At 29.6% G+C, this 11,045-nt stretch overlaps 2 protein-coding genes across 2 annotated transcripts; one reads left to right on the top strand and one right to left on the bottom strand.

Annotated features, from left to right (window-relative positions):
- Positions 1–31: 31 nt before the first annotated feature.
- LOC142220980 (peptidyl-prolyl cis-trans isomerase NIMA-interacting 4) lies at positions 32–612 on the top strand. Its single transcript, XM_075290441.1, has 2 exons — positions 32–204; positions 275–612. The coding sequence occupies exons 1-2, from the start codon at positions 105–107 to the stop codon at positions 583–585; spliced, it is 411 nt and encodes a 136-aa protein (XP_075146556.1). The 5' UTR covers positions 32–104; the 3' UTR covers positions 586–612.
- A 384-nt stretch (positions 613–996) lies between these two features.
- GlnRS (Glutaminyl-tRNA synthetase) lies at positions 997–3,702 on the bottom strand. Its single transcript, XM_075290438.1, has 2 exons — positions 3,569–3,702; positions 997–3,507 (listed from the first exon to the last, which is right to left on the bottom strand). Exon 2 carries the CDS (start codon positions 3,495–3,497, stop codon positions 1,146–1,148), a length of 2,352 nt encoding a protein of 783 aa, XP_075146553.1. The 5' UTR covers positions 3,498–3,507; positions 3,569–3,702; the 3' UTR covers positions 997–1,145.
- Positions 3,703–11,045: the final 7,343 nt, after the last annotated feature.

Raw genomic sequence — 11,045 nt, 5'->3', positions numbered from 1 at the left:
TTGGTAATACCTATCAAAATTTGACATTTCTATATTTAAACATAACCTCTACATATTTAAGAGGACGGTCCATTATTAAAGCTTAGTTTTAATAAAATAAAGAAATGCCACCCAAAAAGGATTCAAAGGGTAAAGACAATAAAGGCGGAGGCGGTGGTAAAAAAGGAGGAGCTGGTGGGGGCGGAGCTGCAGAAGATAAAGGAGGTTAGTATTGCTGTTGATAGCTCACTCAGTGTTTGTTTACATTTTTCTTGCTTTATTCTCGCCATATCAGGCAAGGAGAAGAAAGGAGGAAATGCCGTAAAAGTACGTCACATTCTTTGCGAAAAACAGGGCAAAATTATGGAAGCAATGGAAAAACTAAAGGCAGGACAAAAATTCCCCGAAGTTGCAGCTGCTTACAGTGAGGACAAAGCTCGACAAGGTGGTGATCTGGGCTGGCAAATACGTGGCGCGATGGTTGGACCTTTCCAGGATGCTGCATTTGCTCTTCCTATATCGACTGTGAATAATCCCGTTTATACAGATCCTCCAATTAAAACGAAATTTGGTTACCATATTATAATGGTAGAGGGTAAAAAATAAATAAAATAGATTTTTGTATGTTATTAATTCTGGGATACTTTCAATTATGTTTTAACGAATTTCCTTTAAAGGTAATCGTAAATTAATTAGTTATTAATTAACTTTTACTAATTTTAAAGCTCTTTTGTAGTAATAGACCCAATTGCCCGCATTTCGATTTCTAACATGTGGGCATTGACTTAAAAACAATTTACCGCCCTGGAGTGAATTTGAACATGCAATGTAGTATTTTTAAACATGAGTTTTCCATTGATTAAATGTGCAATTTCTTAAAATTCGATTTATCTTGATTTTGGCGCTATGTGAAATGTACTGAGTACATTTATGGCAAGCTAATTATTTGAAAATAAATTCTAGACCATACTCTTCAATTAATGTTCTCTTCGACGATTTTGAAATATTAAAACGAAATTATTGGACTTTGCCCAGTATAAAAACTTTATTATTTTATGATTATTTTAATACTGGAAAATCTCTTTTTAAGTCACTTCGATTTCAATTTATAAAATTTGAGTTTCATTTTTTTTTAAATAAAAAAGAAGACATTCAGCTATATTTTCTTATTTTTTGCCAGCATCTTCTTTAAGGCCCACAGTACGATTGAATACAATTTTGTCTTTTGTTGTATCCGGATCTACGGAGAAGAAACCAATACGTTCAAATTGGAACTTATCATATACTTTGCAGGCAGTCAAAGAACGATCGGCATAGGAGTGCATAATAGCCATAGAATTAGGATTAATGTCGGACAAAAATCCTCCAGGAACTTCATTGGGATCCTCAGGATTTTTATGTTTGAATAACATCTCGTAGAGACGTACTTCGATTTCTATTGGCTGTGAAACCCATTGTATAAATGCTTTAGGTTTCTCTGCCTTTTCGGTTGGCTGACATTCACATATAAGTTCAGATATCTGACCAGCAGCATTCTTTTTCACCTCTTTTAGAGTAATCACAAGATTTGCATGCCTTAGTCCCACAGATTGTCCGGGGGCTAGACGCCTATAACCTTTTTCGGGTTCAGATTTAAAGTCACTTTGTTCAATGTAGATTACACGATCCAATACCATTTTATGGGAACCCAATTCAGCGTTTTGTGGGAAATTAGGTACATCAATCTCAATAGATGAGGCATGTGGGAAATTTTCCAATGTTACTTTCAGAGGTTCGATGACTACCAATCTTCTAGGAGCAGAAACATTTAATACATCACGAACCGATGCTTCCAACATTGAAGGATCCACAGAAATTTGTGCTCCCGTTACACCCATTTGTGCACAGAAATTATTAATAGCTTCCGCTGGGAAACCTCTTCTCCTCAAAGCTGTCAATGTAAACAAACGAGGATCATCCCAATCATTTACAATTTTTTCAGTTATGAGCTTCGCTATTTTACGTTTGGAAACCAAAGCATAATTCATATTCAGGCGACCATATTCCCATTGGACTGGGCAGTAGATATCCAAAGCGTTGCATAGCCAATAGTAAGAAGATCTCCTCGACTGGAATTCTTTCGTACACAGTGAATGAGTAATATTTTCAATTGAATCACATAGACAGTGAGTGTAATCGTAAGTGGGATATATACACCATTTGTTTCCAGTGCGGTGATGAGCAATGAATTTAATGCGATATGCAACAGGATCAACTTTGCCTTCTTCCAAAGTAACTTTAAGACGCAAAGTTGCTGCGCCCTCATCAATTTTCCCATTTTTCATGTCTTCAAACAGTTGTAGAGATTCTGCAATGGGTCGATCTCTCCATTGACTAGGTTTGGGATTAAATCCTTTCATTTCATCGGCTGTCTGATGACATACATAAGCCAAACCTTTGCGTATTAACACAACGGCCCATTCGTATAATTGTTGGAAATTATCCGAAGAATGTGTAATTTTATATGGTTTATAACCCAACCATTCTACCATGTCCTTAATTCCAACAAAGAACTTTTCTTCTTCCTTTTCGGGATTGGTATCATCATAACGCAAATAGCACACACCATTTTTGGCGGCAGCATAACCAAAGTTGATATTAATAGCCTTTGCATGGCCAATGTGCAGGATACCGTTGGGCTCAGGTGGAAAACGAGTTTGCACCCTTCCTCCAGTGGCTTTCAAGTGTTCCCTAAGTAATCTTTCGGTATTATCCGTTACAACATACCCATCAGTCTTGTAATTTTCCCCTGGGGCGTGGAAATGAACTTTCGTCTTCATTAGCTCAGCAATAGTATTGGCTCCGTCAGCAGACGATTCTTCCTCTTTACCTATTGCATTAGCAACTTTGCCAGCGGTGGGTTTGCTTTCAGTATTCTTCGGTTTATCTTTTTTCTTATCACCTTTGGCCAATGGCTTCATATCTTCCTCTGTTTTTGGTCCCAACAAATCGAATATTTCTACATCAATAGCTGCTTTCACGCTCTTTGCATCGGCCCATTTAAGTTGTTCTCTAACTTCTTGCATAATTTTGAACGAGTTAAAATGATACCGCTGTTCCAGCAGAACATCCTTATACTTAGCCACTTGTTTCTGTACAACTCCTTCAATTTCCTCGGGAGTAACTACAACACCTACACCACACTCCTTATCAAGTTCAGTGGTATCAATGGCTTGGCCTTTCTTTTGTACCGAACTCTTTAATATATATTCTAATGCAGCATCTATCCGCATGGTGGTATCCAATTTTTTATCCACAATATAACGTACTAATAGCGGTAAATGCTCGGCACACTGAGGTTTTATTTTAGTTGCCATATGGTATAACAGCATTCCCACTCCTTCGGCCAATGAAGCTCCATTGCAGTGCTCCAGGGCCATTTGCAAGTTCTTACTCACGTTTGCATTCTTGGCCGTCTCCTTGGCTTTTTGTTCGCTCATTCCGAGCGACTGAAATTTTACAAATAATTCATCCGCCATAATGGAAAACCTGAGGTATCATACGGAATAAGTTAACAATTGATGAAATTTGTTTAATCATTTCGTAATACCTTGCACTTTAATACAGGAAAAGGGGTTAGACAAACAAATGATGAAATTATAAAAAAAAATTCCCCACTGCCCTAGAAATCCGTATGAAAGTAACAAAAATGGAAATGTGGCTAGAAGACAGCCAACAGATGATTTTGACAAATGCATTGCCAACCTTTATTAATATATGGCTTTAAGGTTAGTTTACATTATGGGAATAAAGCAAACATTTGGTTTATAATTGAATTCAAATATGAAAATAAGTGTACATTTTTCAATATTTGCAATAGGCTTAAAATAATTGGCATAGTAAATTTTTTCACATTTTAGGGTGGGTATTAAGTTACCCTCATATGCAAAAAAGTTAAAGAAAACTTCTAGCCTACTTTTACCATATAAATTCCTTCGATAAACTGTTAATAAACTATTTTGCATATGGCCATTAGAGTTTAGCCTCTAAATTAAAAAATAAATCTATTAAAGCAGAATAACTTTTTTTTGCATATTTTATTATAGCTTGGTGGGAATAATCTAAAGCAGCAGTTAGAAAAGTTTATTTTCTTTAAAATGAATTATTAAAGAAATGTAATGGTATAAAATTGATATATTAGCGCGATAAAGCCAACTTATTACCGGCCTTTAAAGAAAATTTTGTAGTTTATAAAAAAATAGAGTTAATTGGCATTAGGGTCCTGTAGAGTAAACTTTCCTCATCTAAGAACACTTTTTTGGAATAGATTCTACTTAAATTACTTTGACAATTCTCTTAAAAATGCAATACTTATAAATTCCGCCGCTGATTATACCAATTATATCAGGTCATGTGTTTAGCTAAGATTTATTTTCTGAGGAACGAAATTTTAGACAAACGAGATTTTCTTTTGACGTAAAAATATTTTCTGTAAAAGGAAATGAAGAAGAATATCTTTGCAACATTTGTTATAAATCCGGGTTTATTTGCTCCTAATGAAAATGCTTTATAACAAGGGAGAATTTTGTTTGTCTAAAATTTCGTTCCTGGTGATAGTATTTTATCTTTGGCTGTACCGCCGACAAAAGTGGGTTATTTTCATTCACCAGTTCCTTAAAATCGTAAAATATTTAAATTTGCATCATGATAAGGGAAATATACACATATTTATAAGATAAACTAAATACACCTTGAGCTATATTATCTACTTATTGTTGTTTTTTCTTTCTTTCTTTAAATTTATGCATTCTCGAGTACGTTAATATAATAAATTCCATTTAACAATGAGCCATGCATTCATTTCAATTTAAATAAACTTAAGTGGACCACTTGAGTGATCTCTCACATCTTGGATATTTTTCGTTTTAGGGCACTGTGTTGTCATAGGCACATGCATAGTGTCACTATGGGGAATCAATATTATCAATTACTTTTGTCAAAGAGAAGTATCGACTGAATGTATGTATCCACCATGATTGGCAGGTGGTCACATACTTGGTATTCTTTTGAGTAATATTCCTTATCCTTGCGAATATTATGAAATCTTTGAAAATTGCATCTCTCCGTTAATAACTATGTACAAATTTGTCCATATCGGTCCCTAGATTGGTCTTCCGGAGCCTCTTGGAAGAGCAAATTTCATCCGATCCGATAGGAATGTTGTATATTACCCCCAACAACCAAAAATTGGCCCATACCGATCCAGAAGTATATATAGCTCCCATATAAACCCATCCCCAGATATTACTTCGTAAGACTCCTGGAGAAGCCCAATTTCATCCGATCCGGTTGAAATTTTGTACGTGATATTAGTGTATGCTTTCTAACAACCATGCTAAAATTGGTCAATATCGGTTTATAATTTACAGCTCCCATATAAACCCCATATTTTACTTCTTGAGACTCCTGGAGGTGTAAAGATACCTTACCATCGACAATTGTTACCAAAACCCAAATAATTCGATTGTGGATGTCAGTCCTTAGTAGAAATTTGTACGCAATCCATGGTAGAGGGTATATAATATTCGGACTGGCTATGATTTATTTCTCGTTCTCAGTAGATTCTTTCCTCTTTAAATACATTTTCTGATCATTAATTGAAAACTATTAATTTTTTTATAACTAAGACAATTTGCGTTTGGGTTTCACTATGTCAAATCTATAAATCAATTAACTTTAATAATTCCTTAAGTCATCCTTAAATATGTTTCCACTAATTATTTATAAATATGTGTATTAAAAAATGTAGCTCATAAATTGGTTAATATATTGATCCAAACAATAGTCACCATATTCAGCAATAGATGTTCGCAACTTAAATATGAATGACACACAAAGAGGAGAAGGCAAACGTGAAAGATTCAACGTATACGGGCTATGAAGCTAATAAATGATCATTTGTTGAAATTTAATCTTATCTTAAGTAACAGAAGGGGAATTCAATTTAATTTAAATAGGGTTGAAGTCGATTTGAATGTACGTTACCACATTGTTATGGAGAACCCTCATAGGACGGCGTATAAGCTCAGAAAATGCAATAATAGAAGAAGGGTAGCGAAATGCAAACACTGGATCCGGTTGAAATTTTAGTACGTTATGTTTGTATATGCCCTCTACCAATCATGCACAAATTCGGTTCATTTTAGTTCATAATTATATATAGTCCCCATATAACCGATCCCAAGATTTGTCTTCCGGTGCCTTTTGGAAATTTGAAAATTTTCTACAGAAATAAAATTTTGACCAAATTTTTCTTTGGAAATAAAATTTTGACAAAATTTTCTATAGAAATAAAATTTGGACAAAATTTTCTATAGAAATAAAATTTTGATAAAATTTTCTAAAAAATAAAATTTGGACACAATTTTATGTAGAAATAAAATTTTGACAAAATTTTCTATTAAAATAAAATTTTGACAAAATTTTCTATAGAAATAAAATTTTGCCAAAATTTTCTATAGAAATAAAATATTGACAAAATTTTCTTTAGAAATAAGATTTTGAATAATATATAAAAAATAAAATTTGGACATAATTTTCTGTAGAATTAAAATTTTGACAAAATGTTCTATAGAAATAAAATTTCGACAACATTTTTATATAGAAATAAAATTTTGACAAAATTTTTATATAGAAATAAAATTTTGACAAAATTTTCTATAGAAATAAAATTTTGACTAAATTTTCTATAGAAATAAAATTTTGACTAAATTTTCTATAGAAATAAAATTTTGACTAAATTTTCTATAGAAATAAAATGTTGACAAAATTTTCTTTAGAAATAAAGTTTTGACAAAATTTTCTTTAGAAATAAGATTTTGACAAAATTTTCAATAAAAATAGGATCTGGACACAATTTTCTGTAGAATTAAAATTTTGACACAATGTTCTATAGAAATAAAATTGTAACAAAATTTTATATAGAAATAAAATTTTGACAAGATTTTCTATTGAAATAAAATTTTGACAAAATTTTCTATAGAAATAAAATTTTGACAAAATTTTCTTTAGAAATAAAATTTTGACAAAATTTTCTTTAGAAATAAAATTTTCTTTTTCTATAAAATTTCTAAAAAATTTTCTATAGAAATAAAATTTTGACAAAATTTTCTATAGAAATAAAACTTTGACAACATTTTCGATAGAAATAAAATTTTGACAAAATTTTCTATAGAAATAAAATTTTAAAAAAATTTTCTATAGAAATAAAATTTTGACAAAATTTTCTTTAGAAATAAAATGTTGACAAAATTTTCTATAGAAATAAAGTTTTGACAAAATTTTCTTTAGAAATAGGATTTTGACAAAATTTTCTATAAAAATAAAATTTGGACACAATTTTCTGTAGAATTAAAATTTTGACACAATTTTCTATAGAAATAAAATCGTAACAAAATTTTCTATAGAAATAAAATTTTGACAAGATTTTCTATTGAAATAAAATTTTGAAAAAATTTTCTTTAGAAATAAAGTTTTGACAAAATTTTCTATAGAAATAAAATTTTGATAAAATTTTCTTTTTCTATAAAATTTTCTTTTTCTATAAAATTTTCTATAGAAATAAAATTTTGACCAAATTTTTTTTTTGGAAATAAAATTTTAAAAAAAATTTTCCATAGAAATAACATTTTGACAAAATTTTTCATGGAAATAAAACTTTGACAAAAGTTTTTATAGAAATAAAATTTTTACAAAATTTGCTATAGAAATAAAACAAATAAGTTTGTTTTTTGGTAGTTTTTTTTTGTAAAATTTTCTCCAAAATTTTTTGGTTCGATTGGTAACCGTGATCTGTATCCAAATTCAAAATGTTTAGATTTAATGTTAAATAGCTCCCTAAAAATATATTTATTTTGTGGGTAGAGAAAGGACTTTCGCTGCAAAGATGTCCACGATAGAACTTAAGCTTAAACCTTCTACCAGTTCTATTATGACACCAACCATAAATGGATGCGGTTGTGAGTTTTTGTCTTTTGATGGATTTCTTAAGTGCGATCCTTTGCGGAGGGTATATAAAATTCGTCGCAGTCGATCTATTCACCCGCTCTACTTTTTTCGCATTTACTTTTACATGGGAGTAAATACGTGTATAAATAAACCTAACTTAATATGTGACAGCAGTCCGTCACAATAAAATTGTGTATAAATTCCTCAGTAGGGTAAGCGAAAAATAAAGACAACTGTTTGCGAACTGTAATGAAAACAAAACGGGCGTAATTAAAATGGAACCTAAAACTGTCGCTGGATAGCTATGGCGTAACCAATTGCAAAAAATAGCTAAAATGATGCATAGCAAAAAAACAGCAAATTATTTATGGAGATTGAGGGATCATATTAACATACACACCTGGTGTACATTAGGTGGACCGAATTATAGGTATTAAGTATGGGGGAAATCATCGACGGGAATAAAATAAATAAATAAAGTTAAAATCTATGTCACTGGTGTTGTTCTCCCATTTCTGTTGCTGTCACTCTCTCTCTCTCTCTCTCTTATTTCTGGTAGCCAGTATTTTTCTGGCTCTTGTCTCCAAATTATGATGTTTTCGTCCCCAAAAATCTTCAATTTAAATTTAAATTCCTCACAAAAATCCCCAATACATTTTTGACAAGTTAAAAAACATAAAGCAATAGGCTCTGCTGTAGTAAGTAATCATTTAAAAATTAAAATTTTGTCAAATACAGAAAACTGCAATAAAATCAAGATTTCGAAACCACAACACCATGAGACTTGTAATCGTCTTCCAAATGCTGGAGATATGAAAATGGGAGTTCTATATAGAAATAAAGTTTTGAGAAAATTTTCTATAAAGAAAAAAAATTGAGAACATTTTCTACATGGAAATAAAATTTTGATAAAATTTTCTATTCAGAAATAAAATTAAAAAAAAATCTATATAGAAATACAATTTTGACAAAATTTTCTATTTCTATAAAATTTTGATAAAATTGTCTATAGAAATAGAATTTTGACAAAATTTCTATACAAATAAAATCTGGACAAAATTTTCAATGGAAATAAAATTTTGACAAAAATTTCTATAGAAATAAAATTTTGACGAAATTCTCTATGGAAATAACATTTTTACAAAATTTTCTATAGAAATAAATCTTTGACAAAATCTTCTATAGAAACTAAATTTTGACTAAATTTTCTATAAAAATAAAATTTTGACAAAATATTGTATAGAAATACAATTTTGACAAAATTTTCTATAGAAAAAAAATTTTAACAAAATTTTCTATCGAAAAAAAAATTTTTTTTTTGACAAAAATTCAATATAAATAAAAATTTGACAAAATTTTCTATAGAAATAAAATTTTGACGAAATTTTCTATAGGAACAAAATTTTCAATGGAAATAAAATTTTGACAAAATTTTTTACAGAAATAAAATTTTGACAAAATTTTCAATGGAAATAAAATTTTGACAAAATTTTCAATGGAAATAAAATTTTGACAAAATTTTCAATGGAAATAAAATTTTGACAAAATTTTCAATGGAAATAAAATTTTGACAAAAAATTCTACAGAAATAAAATTTTGACGAAATTTTCTATAGGAACAAAATTTTGACAAAATTTTCAATGGAAATAAAATTTGGACAAAATTTTTTACAGAAATAAAATTTTGACAAAATTTTCAATGGAAATAAAATTTTGACAAACAATTCTATAGAAATAAAATTTTGACAAAATTCTCTATGGAAATAAAATTTTGACAAATTTTCTATGGAAATAAATTTTTGACAAAAAATTCTATAGAAATAAAATTTTGACAAAATTCTCTATGGAAATAAAATTTTGACAATTTTCTATGGAAATAAATTTTTGACAAAATTATCTACGGAAATAAAATTTTGACAAAATTTTCCATAGAAATAAAATTTTGATAAAATTGTCTATAGAAATAGAATTTCGACAAAATTTCCTATAGAAATAAAAATTAAATAAATAAATTAAACCGATTTCTTGAAAAAATTTATGGAAATTCCCCACCAAATCCCCAAGCCCCCAACTCAACTGCTGGTAGCAGCAACATAAATAAGAGGACAACACCACACAGAAAAAAATTTCCGTAGTTAAACTAATGCTAAATTTAACTTATTTTTATTCGAAAAAAATTATTTGCTAGAAGTTAAATTTTATTATTTTTTCTGAAATTTCCCCAACTTAATGAAATTTTACTTTTTTTGGGTATAAAGTTCAATGACCGTACACATAAGTTAAATATGAACTAAAGCAAAAGAAGATTTTCGTACGATTCCCAAAAATATTAAGAATGAACTACTGTATGGTTAAAATGGTCATGATTTGGAGCCAATGATTTTCTTCATTACTTTTAGTTAATTTTTTCTTCTATGAGAGGATGTAATTTCGTGAACCGCAGTTAAAAAGTACAAAAGGGCATTACATTTTCCTGGTTTTAACAACGCTTTGTGGAAATTTCAAAATGTGGAGTAAAATTTAGTTCAATTTTCGTGCGAGATAGTTCATTCTTCCTATAAAACAGTTTATTTTTTTTTTTGGGTGCAGTGACATAGACTATTTTAACTTTATTTATATATTTTACTCCCGTCGATGATTTCCGAAGGAGATTTCGATCGAATTATAAAAAATAAAAAATAAAAGAGAAAATAAAACTTTAACCTCGAACTTAAATTTTTAAAAGAAAACATAAGGTATTAAACAAAAAGGTCGAAGAAACTTTCTTATAGTGGGGAATATTTAAGTAAATCCTCATAATTTCCCTGCACTAAAATAAAGTTAAATTGGGTTTATTTTCACGCACATTTATATCTATATACATTTCAACCAAAATCCAATTAAAGTAAATTTCGAGCATATATAATGTGAATGGGAATTGTTATTACATCATGCTTGTTGTCAATTGCCTTCTGTAATTTGAAAAACAAAAAGAACAAACAAACAAAAATCACCCTAATCACCCTAATGTATCCATACAGATGTGCTACAGCTACTTGTATCCCATTTAAATTATTCGCATTTCTTTTGTTCACTGTGTGA

The sequence above is a fragment of the Haematobia irritans genome, chromosome 1 (genome assembly GCF_050003625.1).
Source record: "Haematobia irritans isolate KBUSLIRL chromosome 1, ASM5000362v1, whole genome shotgun sequence".
Taxonomy (NCBI): domain Eukaryota; kingdom Metazoa; phylum Arthropoda; class Insecta; order Diptera; family Muscidae; genus Haematobia; species Haematobia irritans.
Note: the sequence above shows the minus strand (reverse complement) of the source record. Positions and strands in the feature narration are given on the sequence as shown.

Excerpts from the sequence above, each read along its gene's own strand:
- LOC142220980 (XM_075290441.1), top strand. The coding sequence starts at position 105 with ATGCCACCCAAAAAGGATTCAAAGGGTAAAGACAATAAAGGCGGAGGC. Across the intron at positions 205-274 it reads AGCTGCAGAAGATAAAGGAG|GCAAGGAGAAGAAAGGAGGA; the intron begins GTTAGTATTGCT and ends TCGCCATATCAG.
- GlnRS (XM_075290438.1), bottom strand. The coding sequence starts at position 3,497 with ATGGCGGATGAATTATTTGTAAAATTTCAGTCGCTCGGAATGAGCGAA.